The 12,159-nt window shown below is 36.9% G+C and overlaps 1 protein-coding gene across 1 annotated transcript; it reads right to left on the reverse strand.

The window, feature by feature from the left end:
• Positions 1–4,079: 4,079 nt before the first annotated feature.
• On the reverse strand, positions 4,080–11,666 carry LOC133451735 (up-regulator of cell proliferation-like). The gene is made up of 3 exons (XM_061730878.1): positions 11,604–11,666; positions 11,447–11,484; positions 4,080–9,037 (listed from the first exon to the last, which is right to left on the reverse strand). The coding sequence occupies exons 1-3, from the start codon at positions 11,664–11,666 to the stop codon at positions 4,312–4,314; spliced, it is 4,827 nt and encodes a 1,608-aa protein (XP_061586862.1). The 3' UTR covers positions 4,080–4,311.
• Between the last annotated feature and the right edge of the window lie 493 nt (positions 11,667–12,159).

The raw sequence follows: 12,159 nt of genomic DNA on the forward strand, positions 1-12,159 counted from the left end.
GGATAAGTAACATGGATCACTGCAAAAACTCACAATCTTAACAAGAATATTTGTCTTATTTCTAGTTAAAATGTCTCATTTTAGTAAAAAAATCTCATTACACTTAATGGATAGAGGTGTATATATATATATATATATATATATATATATATATATATATATATATATAGACACACATATGTAATGTCATGATGTAAATACATCATAATGTAATAATATATTAATATGTTATGTCATATGAATACATGTTATATGGTAATAATATGTATATATATATATATATATATATATATATATATATATATATATATATATATATATATATATATATATATATATGTTATATGGTAATAATATATATATGTTATAATGTAACTATAAATATTACTCAGAATACTATAGAAATATTGATTAAATATGAAAACCATGTCATAGCTATCTGTTTCTGGTTATTTTCATATAAAAGTACGTTTTTCAATGTTTATAATTATTCACAAGTATGCAGTGTCATAACTACATCTCTGACGTTCATGACAAACCAAACTGTTTGAAAATCTGTTGAGAATTGATCAAGTTAAGGTTGTTTAAGCAGTACATGCTCCATTGAACACAATGTTATTCTGAGCGAGCTCTCCTGTGGCAAGATGGCCGCCGTGTGACGACGTCGCTCTCCATTGGCAGCAGCGCGGACGAGTCATCTAGCCTTTATATATGTCTATGCATGTGGGTGGCACAGGGGTCCTAATTCTCAGAATGAGACCAGAGTTTAAACAGAGTGCATCTGATGTCTAAATGAGCCTGTGTTCGTGTTTTCAGGTGAGCAATGAAGAGATAAGGTGTAGAAATGTTATGTAGAAGATGTTAAATGAAGGTATAAACTGTGCAGAGTAACTGTGCCGCGAATGTGTGTGTGGAATGCATGTTTGTGGACACAGTAATTCTAACCTGTTGATATACTGACTGCAATGTCAAGTGGAAGTAGAAAACCTCATCTGCAGCCAGGGATGAATGCAGGGTGAATGCTATGTGTGTGAAACGGTTTGATTATAGTTATATTTAAACAGAGTAATGTAATGCAGACTGATACATTTCGTTTTTGTGGCTAAAGAGTATTGTTTTTGGTAACTTTTGAAAAGCATGGTGAAGATTATTTTATTTTGTTTACAATGTGAAAACGTTTTATGGTTACAGTAATGTGACATCTGATTTGGTGAAATGAGGGATAATTTCATAACTGATGATATATTTGACAAAAGAGAGTTGTGATGACATAGTGTTTAAAAGTGAGAATATTGATTGACTGTTGCTATTTGGAAATATGAATCTGATGCACCTTTACTGTTTGTGATGATTGATAATTTTGATAACTGATCATTCTGATATGTTTATTGATAAATTGTGATTTTGGTTATTGATTATTGTTAATTTTCAGAATGAGACCAGAGTTTAAACAGAGTGCATCTGATGTCTAAATGAGCCTGTGTTCGTGTTTTCAGATTAAACCACCTTAAAAATCCCTACGCCTTGGAAAATGATTCCTTTTATTCCAAGTGTGTAACACTGGCAGTTATATTTGTATCATATATAATCCATTCACAATAAAACAAAATAATAATCAAAGAAATACATATGTAATGTGAATTACTTTCCTTAGAGGTCCCCATTATTATACTTGTCAAGAATTGCTTTCTTGTATGTGTTTTTAAACTGTATAGAGTTAGTACTATGTTTGATTTTATCATCAAGACCATTCCACAAAGTTACCCCACAAACTGATATGCACATGGTTTTAAGAGTAGTGCGTACACATGGTTGTTTAAAATGTAATTTTCCTCTTAGACTATATTGTCCTTCTTTAGCTTGAAACATTTTTTGAATGTTTTCAGGCAGTGAATTATTTCTTGCTTTGAACATTATTATTGCTGTTCTAATTTTCACTAAGTCCATAAATTTCAAAGTCTGTAATTTAAGAAATAGAGGATTGGTGTGATCGAGATACCCAGCATGATTTATTATCCTTACTGCTCTTTTTTGCAATGTGCATATCCTTTGTAAGGTGCTCTTGTAAGTATTACCCCAGATTTCAACACAATAGATCAGATATGGTAATATGAGTGCACAGTACAGATTGTATAGTGTTGTTTGGTTCAAGATGTGTCTACATTTATTCAGCACTCCAATACTCCTTGCCATCTTAGAACACAGATACCTAATGTGGGCCTTCCAGCATAACTTGTGGTCTATTAAGACACCCAAAAATTTGTTTTCATAAACTCTTTCTAATACAACATTATTCATTTCTATTTGAACATCTTCATTCATTTTACGATTTCCAAATAACATAAATTTAGTTTTCTTCAAATTCAATGATAACTTATTTGTATCAAACCAACATTTTAATTTATCCAATTCATTCGTGACCACTTCCACGAGCTGCGGCAAGTCTTCTCCAGAACAAAAAATATTTGTGTCATCCGCAAATACAACAAACTTAAGTACATTTGAAACTTTACAAATATCATTGATATACAAAATAAAAAGTTTTGGGCCTAAGACTGACCCTTGTGGGACACCACAGGTAATATTAAGACTCTTTGACTTATGCTGACCCATCTGCACAAATTGACGCCTGTTTTTAATGTAGCTCTTAATCCAATCAAATGCAACCCCTCTTATGCCATGCCGATCCAGTTTTTTTAGTAGTATCTCATGATCAATTGTGTCAAATGCTTTTTTTAGGTCAACAAATATTCCCATAGCATATTTCTTATCCTCTATACAGTTTGTTATTTCCTCTACCAACTCAATTAATGCCATGGAAGTTGATCTGCCCGACCTAAACCCATACTGACTGTCCATTAATATATTGTTTTTTTCAATGAAATTATCCAGTCTTGTAACAAAAAGTTTTTCGATTATTTTTGAGAACTGAGAAAGCAAGGATACAGGTCTATAGTTGGTGGGTCTAAGTGATCTTGAAGTCTGTTGTTAAGTGAGTTGCTCAACGTTATATAATCTGTGATTAAAGCTGGTAACATGAGGTAGTGGAGAAGGACTCAGGACTCAGGACTGATGTGCTGAAATGAAGATTTAATACTCTTTAAATCCTGCAAATGTTCAATAAGTTGAGCTGTGAGGCGTCACAAATGTGGAGTAATTCTGAGAGATCCATGAAAGTGAAACACTGAGATTAAATGTTCAAATATGAGACACAGGATTTATTTTTAATGATGGCACAAAACACAAGTTAGACTGAAAGCATAAACCTTTATTAGTCACGTTACACACAAGTAAAGATGAACACTAACTAGTTATTTACTTCTGATGATTAGGTTTCCACATATAATGACAATAATTAACAGACATTTAGAAATCAGTTAGTGATTTTCTTTAACATTATGACAAATCAAATAAGAGTAAAATATTCAGGAGTGAAAAGGTTTATTTTAAACACAAGTGATGGAGGCTGTTTACAGTCATCATTGGTTACTCATTGATTTATAATGATGTACTTCAGCAAAGTAGTCGTTGTTCTTTGAAAGCAAAAAAGAAAAGATAAAAAGAAAGCATATGCAATTATTTCAAAAAGTAAGTACAGTCTTGATCGTAATGCTTTACATTCTGGAATGGACAATAATAAAAACAAAAAAAGAAAAAAATCCGACTCTTACCAAGTCTTAAAATGCTCTAAATATAATTTAAACAGTTGCATGTATTTCGCATCTGTGTTTTTTTTAAAGTTCACTGATTGTTGTCTCATTGTATATATATTTATATATTTTTTAAATTGAATCAGAAAAGTATTTGACTTATTTCATAATGTGAGATTTGTATTAAAACTAAAATTTAATTTCAGCGTAACAGAGTGAATATCATGTTTACTTTTAAAACCTCTGCTGCTCCCAAAGTGTTAAAAAAGAAGAATAAACTCAATCACAAGACAATGTTTTTAACAAAAAAAGTAAAAATAAAAATAAAATTCGTCATTCAACATTTAGTAACTAAATAAAATCTTTACTTTGATTTGGTAAATATTGTAAGAATGTAAGAAATGATTTAATGACAAGAAACAGTTGCACAAAAAAGTACATCGGATGACTTTTTATCGTTATAAGCAGGTGTAGATAAAAGTAAGACACATCCATCAGTTTTTCCATATCAGTATTTCTAAACCTTTTTGATTTCCTATCTATATGTGTTACCAAACTTGAAGTCGTTTATAAAGAAACTTTAAGAACATTAAAAGGACACGACATCCAGAGTGGAAGGTTCACTTTCACCCTCAAAGACTGAGGTTGAATATGATCAGTCTCAGCTGAGGTTAAATGATTTTTTTAGGCTTGTTTCTGCCTGATCTTTTGTAATTTTCTTCCAAGTTTCAGGAATGTCAGCTGGCTTTGCCTTATATGCTTCAGCAAACTTCTCGTTGTACTTGTTCATCACATATTTCCAGAAGTCTGATGCCTCAAGACTCCCATCAGGAGGGATGTGCCAGTCTGGGTAGATTTCCCTGTAAGACTTGTAAGAATGCCATTCATTCTTGGTTTCGCTGCAGCGAAAGCGGCAGTCACTGATCACAGAAGATGTGCAAATGTCAGTTTCAAGTTTTTCTGAATGGACCAACTTGTAGTTACCCAGACCTTTAGGTCGATGCAGGGAAGCAAAGTGTTCTTCATGTTTGCCTCCTCCTGCTTCACAGGGAACTTCACAGAACGGACACTGTTTCCCACAACCAACCACTCTGGTGAAAAGCTCAGTCTGAGGATTCACACTGAGATGTTCTAGTTTTCTCTTAAAGGTTGTGTCTTCAAACTTCTTCTTAAGAGTTTCTTCCATCTTCTCCACAGACAGAGTTAACCAACCAGCAAACTGTTCCCGGTTAGCGTTGTTCAGGATCATGAAGGCACCAAGAGCATCCTGGGAAATTACCAGTTTATCACCGAGTTCTTTGCAGATGTGTTCAACAAATGTCTTCAGGTCAGCACTCTTCTCTGATTTGGCCTTTTCCATGGCATCCTTTATATTTTTGATGCTAGATTTGAGATGTTCTTCCTCATACCCAGATGTTTTAGTCGTATCTGAGAAGTGCTTCTTTATTTGTTCAAGTATCCATGTTTTTACATAACCCTCATAATTTCTAATGCAGCTCCGATAGCTGTTGAAGTCTTCCTTTGACAGCAAATCCAGCAGAACTAAACCCTGGAAGGAGGTTCGTGTGCTGAACGCTTTACTTCTCATCATTTCTTCTGTGATATTTGTACCCAGAGAACGGTAGACAAAGTCTTCAACAGCAGGTAACAGACATTGTTCTGTGAACTCTTCAGCCTTCTTCTGGCACTGGTCTCGTTCGTGGAAAACATCTTTGAAATCTGCACGGAACTTTTCCTTGTTTCTACCCAGAAGGATCATGGGGTCATTTGCTTCTATGAAGTCTTCTTGCTTTCTCTGAAAGTTTCTGGCTGCATCTGCACAGATGTGCTGCTTTAGAGGAACTTCAAACTCAATGTTTGTGTCAACATCAGCCTTGTTCAGCATTTCATCAATGATGTGAAGGATCTCCTGGATGTAAGTATTGTGGTAGTTGGTTTTTCTTTTCTCTTTGTCTGTTACAGAGTCTTGGCAAACAGCTATGATGTTGTCAGCCACTTTTTGTCTGGCTTTTACAAGATCTTGAGGATTCCACCAACCCTTCAATTTGTTTTTTAGTGTTTCACTCTTTCCTTCAGGTTTGTATTTGAAAGCTGCCAACCCACACTCTTTCAGTTGTTTTTTACTCAGCAGTTCACATGCAAGACTCCCTTTGGGTGAAACATTTTCTCTCAGATAGAAGCTCACGTCTGTGAAGACATCTGTGGGTTTTAGTTCAGAGAAAGACATCTTGCTCAGTGTTTCACTCCACATCTTATCAAACGCTTTTCCTAACTCTCCGTCTGTCATTTGGACATTTTTCATTCGACACTCAGTAATTAATTCACCTACTGCTTTTTCTATTTCTTTTGTATGATTCTCCTTTATTTTGTCGACTTCTTTCTGTCCTTGTTTGATATCAACTGATGCTCTGAGCTGATTTAAGACAGAATTTTCCAATTCTCGACGAAGGCTCTTTGTACTGTTTTTAAATTCCTCTTTGTATCCTTCAACCAGATAGACATGCCCATCTGTCTGCTTGAAGTATTCCTCCAGATTGTCAAGGAGTATATTCTCCCATTTAGACAGCTCTGTAGTTGCTTCACGTTTTAACTCAGCAAGGAATTCTTCCATATCAGATATTTGAGACTTTGCAGCAACTGTACCAAAGTTAGAAATCTTCGTTTCTGCGTTGCTAATCCAGCTGTACATTGCTTTCTTGAATTCCCACTCCCATCTGTTGAACTCTGTGCAGAGCTTCATGTATGCGTCAGCTACCAGGCTGTTTCTGAAGCTGAAGATGAAGTTTTCGTGCTGCACAGCATTCCACAGACTGGTCATCCACTCTTTAAACTCCAACAAATCATTAGCAGATGATACACACTCTCCCAGTTGTTGGATGATGTTCTTCTTGAGCTCGTATAAAGTCTGGCTGTATCCCACATTGACTGGTGCCATTGGTGGGTTTCCATTCCAGAGTCCAGGAACGTAGCAGTTCCCAGTGTCTGGACTGTACTCTATCACATCAGTGAAGCTTCGGTTCTCCTCTCTCTTTTCCATTTTGGCGGCTGCTTGGGTCATCTCATTTAACTGTTCCAGGAGCAGGTTTCTGTCTCGTAGGTTCTTCTCATGAGCAGAAACATCAGAAACGTTTTGATGAACAAACTGACATTTTGGTTTTTTGCCCACCTCCTTCATCCGGAGGAACGCATGAACCACGATTTGCAGAATGTCCTTCATGTCAGTTGAATTCTCCATTGAAATATTGATAATGGTGATATCACTCAGCCCCACCACAAGCGTTGCAAGCTCATTGTCATGCTCATAGCTGTGTTCCAGCTGAGCAAGTTCTGGTGACTTTAAGCCCTCGGTGTCAATGATCACCATGAAGTCACAGCCAAACTCTTTTTTGACGTCTTCATTGAGTCTGATGAGCAGCATGAAGGCTCCCCGAGTACATCGACCACTGCTGACGGCAAACTGCACTCCAAACATGGTGTTCAGGAGAGTGGACTTTCCAGTGCTCTGAACTCCAAGAACTGTAACTACCCGTATTTTGTTCTCTGGAGACACCAAGTGATTCAGCTGAGAGAGAACGTCACTCACCCATCTCAGCGGTATGTTGGATGTATCTCCGTCAACAAGTTCAAGAGGAAACCCATCAAGCACCAACTGTGCACAGAGTTTGGGCAGGTTTTGAAATTGTTGACGGTATGGGTGTGTTTCTGGAAGTGAGAGGGAAGCTTCATAGATCTGACCCATTTCACGGAAGAAATGTTCAGTCCCCAGAGAGCTGTTGGAAAGTTGTCTGTCAATTCCTTTCACCTCCTCTTTGTTTGCAGAATCTTTGCACTTTTCTTTGTACCTCTCCCTTAGTGCGGAGAGTTCAGAACAAGAGATGTTATCAAGGTTCATTCGCATCCATTTCAGGAAATAACATCTTTCTATTTCTGGTCTGGATATTGCAGTCATGAAGCACATCATTGCTGTTGACAAATCATAAGAGTTCTGTTTTTTCCGAAGTTCCTTCCCCTTCTCCCGAAGTCGACTTTTGTACATTTCTATGTTCTCAGATCCAAGTTTTTGAAGGCGAAATTCCTCTTTCTCTAAGTGAGTAAGTTCCTTCCATATTTGGCCTTGCAGGGGAAGTTGTTCATCTTTGTACTGAAGAAGGTCTTGAATTTCTTCTGTGATGGCATCTGCGTTTTTCTTTCCAGCCTCAAACTCTTCAGATTCTTCATCAACCAGGATTCCCAGTTCACGAGCAATCTTAGCCATATTTGCTATTGGCATCTTCATCAGTGGATTCTCAACTACATCACAGACTGTTTTCCTCAAATGTTTGATAAAATCTGCAATGTTTTGCTCTTTTGTCTTTAAAATGCAGTTGCTTGCAGTCAAGTTTATAGCAGTTGCTACTTTTTTCAGTGTTTCTAAGATGAAGTTCTTGCTCTCACTGTCTCCCACCAAGAAGATCTGAGCCTTCTGGTTTTGGTTTGTTAGAATTTTGCACTCAGGGTCCAAATGGTCAAAGAACACAAAAACTGCTGCAGATGTCTGACAAAGAAAAGAGTATTGTGTGTCAAATGAAGCAATGTCCCCATGAAGATTAGCAACAGCCACTGGTTGATTGAAAACATCGAGGTCTGTGTTCCCACCAGGAAGGTACCAGGTGATTTCTGTCAGTCCGTTGGATATTCTTTTTGGACTGTTACCTCCCTCCATGTTCTGGTGAACAAAGGTGTCGTGGTACTGCTGAGAATTGCTGAGAAGCTTGTTGAGGATCTCTGACTTTGACAAGGAGCAGTTACCCAGTCTCACAAAAGAGATCATTGGAACTTGAGAATCAATGATTCTCTCTTCAATGAAACCCTTGGATTGTGAAAGAGCTGAAGGTCTGTACTTCTTAACAATGTCTCTCATGGCCCACAGCATGAGTGTGCACCGTTCTTTATCACAGCTGGGAAGCAGCAGAGGCACAGAGAACTGACACATCGACATTTTTACTGCCATTTCTTGTTGTACAAAAGCATCTGAACACAGAAAGAGGGCAGTGATTATGTCGAGAGGGTTTAGTGTGTCACTTGTTTTTGTACTGGCAAGTAGATCACAGAAATTTAACTTAGTCCCTGATGAATCATTACACTTTGACTCATCAGCTGGTGGGCACTTCATATTTCTAGCTGTCACATTAACCATCATCAGTTTCTTTAGAAAGTACCATGGGAGATCTGATTTACTCTTGACAGTAATATCAGTGATGGTCTTCTCATCAATCTCCAGGATCTTGCTGAGTGTTAGCTTCTCTCTGTAGAACGGAGTCAACCCCAGATCCTCCAGCAGGCTCTCCAGGTCGGTCTCTGTGGAGATACAGGAAATATTTATGAAATAATTGCCTCGTGCCCTTAAACTGCCGCAGTTACAAGAGGAGCTTAGTGTTTAAAATCAAGCAGCTACCGTATAAATATTAAACACAACTGTTGATTATCTGAACCCATGAACCAAGTTCAATAAAGTTCAACGAAGCCAGGAAAGCTGGTTCTCAACAAACAGAATGTGGGAACAGGGATGGGGAGGACTGCATTGATTATCATCAACTGGGTTGAATTCATTGATTAATTAATTAATGGTCGTGCCGCAGCTTTAAGGTAGTTCCCAAAGTTTTAAATGTTCCAAGTTTTCTGACAAAGTCAGTTATTAAAATATTTGATTGTTTTAACTCCACTGATATTATTTTGATGTTATTTACTGGATCACTGTCTGGCTTGTTGCTCCTCTTGCCTGGTTGCTGGATCTGATCCTGCAGACCCAGAAACTCTGATCAGGATTAAAGCGAGTAATAATGATGAATCATTTATATTTTCTGCTGTACTCATCTGTATTATTGATTACCATCATTCTTAAATCTACTTCGTAGTTCTTAGTTCTTTGTCTTAGTTGATTTAATCAAAGTATGTGAACTGTGTTATTTTGGGCTAAATGTTCCCATAGTGATCTGTTTAACAGCATTTCTACTTTCAGCCTAAAGAGAGCTAATATTTGCTCCAGCAGATTCCTGTGACTCTAAACAGGAACATGTTATATGGGTGAATATTTGATGAATGCTACAACATCTGCCCGGAAAACAAGACATTGGTTGCTTGAATCAAATAAAAAATCTAAATGGCATCATCATTAATTCTGACAAATATCATTTAATTGAAGTGTTGACTAACTTAAGATCAAAGCAAAGTTATTTAATTTGTCAGTCATTTGACAGCATGGTGCTGATTCAGTTTTTTAAATGTTTTGTGGTTAAACTCTGACTGAATTCCAGGTGGGATTAGATAAATTAGATAAAACAAGTGATATATAAATGCAGATGTAGGTATACAACTAAAGGAGTAGAAACAACTTTTCCTCATGTTTAACAATCAGTTCTGAGTTAATTCAAAGTGACATTTGTTTAATTTTAGGTAGTGTTATCTAGCTGTATCTATTTTCTGTCCAGGCTGATGGAAAAAAAACCATCCAATCGATTTTTATTTCACACATATTCAATAAAACTAGCTTGCAGACCTGCAGAGGAAATTTTGACAGATGTGACTGGCTAATGAAAGTTATTTTGGAGAGAAAATGAGAGAATGGTCTAAATCTAAATCTTTGTCAGTAAATCTGAGATGCTGGCTAATATTTACAGACTAAATGACAGGGTCTTAAGATTTAACGGAGCCCCAAACAGCTACAATTGTATAGTTTTGTAAAGTCATAAGCGATTTAAAAAGATATATTGTTCTTGTTCAGTGTCAACATTGTACTTTAAAATGATACATTTAAAAAGTGAATGTGGAAATTAATCTTCAGTTGGAGGGTACTAGTCAGAATAATTAAATAATTAACAATTATTGCATTAAAGGTCATCATCTAAACCAGAATCATAACAGTAATATCATGTAACTTTATACGTATGGCAAGTATCTCTTAAAATAATAAACTTTTACAGAGAGTGGAGCTTTGGCAGAACTCTTAAGATCCTTCCTGAGAACGTGAAACTATCTATCATAGAAAATGTTCATGTAGCACCTCAAACAAACAGGAAAACCCTCAGCTTTGAGCCCTGACAGTCCCTTTCCACTTTCACAGAAGAATTCCAACACAAGCTGTTAAATGAAAACTGTTAAATGTAACTGACCAGCTTTTGGACATCACTAGTATCATCTTTGTTGATGTTTTTTCTTGTGTCATTGACGTTACATTAATAAAACACAGTGCACTAGGGTCAGGAATGTTTGCAGACACAACCTGTCAATATTAATTCTTTGTTTATTGATTGTAATCAATAAACCACAATGAGGGGGTGGTAGCCTAGCGGCTACAGAGGTGGACTTGGCTCACTTTGGGTCCCTGAGCATTGGCTCCCCGGATGCTGGAAAACTGCAGCTCCTACTATAACTCATGGTTAAAAGCAAAGACTTGAATTTCCTTCGGGATCAATAAAGTATCTTAAAAAATAAAAAAAATGAATATCAGGACCTGTGGCTTCAAATCAGCCAGTAAAATCTACTTCATTAATCTGCATTAAATGTAACATAAGAAACATATTAATTTCATTGAGCCAATTAAATTATTTCATCTAAATACTTTCTTTTTTTTTAAACTAAGGTCAAAAAAGAGGAATGGATGTAAATGTTAGTACTAGCGTCACAGAGAGCTGAGGAACAGATTTGTACAAGCTGGGCGTAACCTGCTGGTTGAAGGTGACATTACTTATAAACTAAAGGAGGATTTCTGTTCTTCATGTTCTCCATATATGTGGAGAGAATAGCAGTTGTGTCGGTACCATGAGTCTACACAGATGTTTACTAGCATCCAGAGCACCTGCAGGGTCAGATTTATATACATATACACACATATTACCATTAAAAGATGTTTCAATAAAACTAAAAAAGGTTTCTGTCTACCTGCCTGCTGCAGCTGCTCCCACCTACGGTTCTTACCCTCATCTGCCCATCTACAAGGCTAAGTCCAAGCACCAGCAGCAGCCAGGCTCCAAGGCACATGGTTCTATGTACATGCTTCCAGGCCTAGGCTTCCAGCAGTAGAACAGCCAAGCTAATCAGCCATCAGGCCTCAGCAGCGACCACCACCGAACTGAGAAGAAGTCATGGCTAAGCAAAAACAGGAGATTGCGGGCATTACGCAATCCCTAAACTTTATGTCAGGTGAGCTCTCCATTGTGACCAAACAGTTAAAAGTATTGATGGATTTATTGGGTGAGATAAAGGAGCTAAAAAAACAGAATATGGAGAAAGATGCAAGGATCTCTATGCTTGAAAAGAGAATTGATGACTTTGAACAACACAACAGAATGAATGACTTAATAGTCAGTGGACTGCAAACTAAAGCTCAGTCCTATGCCAGGGCTGCATCCAGGGACACCCTGCCCACTGTGAATGAAATTGAGTCAATCGAACAACAAGTCATTACATATCTAGACAAAAAGGGAATAAAGATACAAGCTTATGACATAGAAGTATGTCACCCCTTAACACG

This window comes from Cololabis saira, chromosome 10 (genome assembly GCF_033807715.1).
Source record: "Cololabis saira isolate AMF1-May2022 chromosome 10, fColSai1.1, whole genome shotgun sequence".
NCBI lineage: Eukaryota > Metazoa > Chordata > Actinopteri > Beloniformes > Belonidae > Cololabis > Cololabis saira.

Coding starts and splice junctions, on each gene's coding strand:
- LOC133451735 (XM_061730878.1), bottom strand. CDS start 11,666: ATGTGCCTTGGAGCCTGGCTGCTGCTGGTGCTTGGACTTAGCCTTGTA. Junction 11,485..11,603: donor TTGTAGATGGGCAGATGAGG/GTAAGAACCGTA, acceptor CTGACCCTGCAG/GTGCTCTGGATGCTAGTAAA. Junction 9,038..11,446: donor AACATCTGTGTAGACTCATG/GTACCGACACAA, acceptor TAACTGCGGCAG/TTTAAGGGCACGAGGCAATT.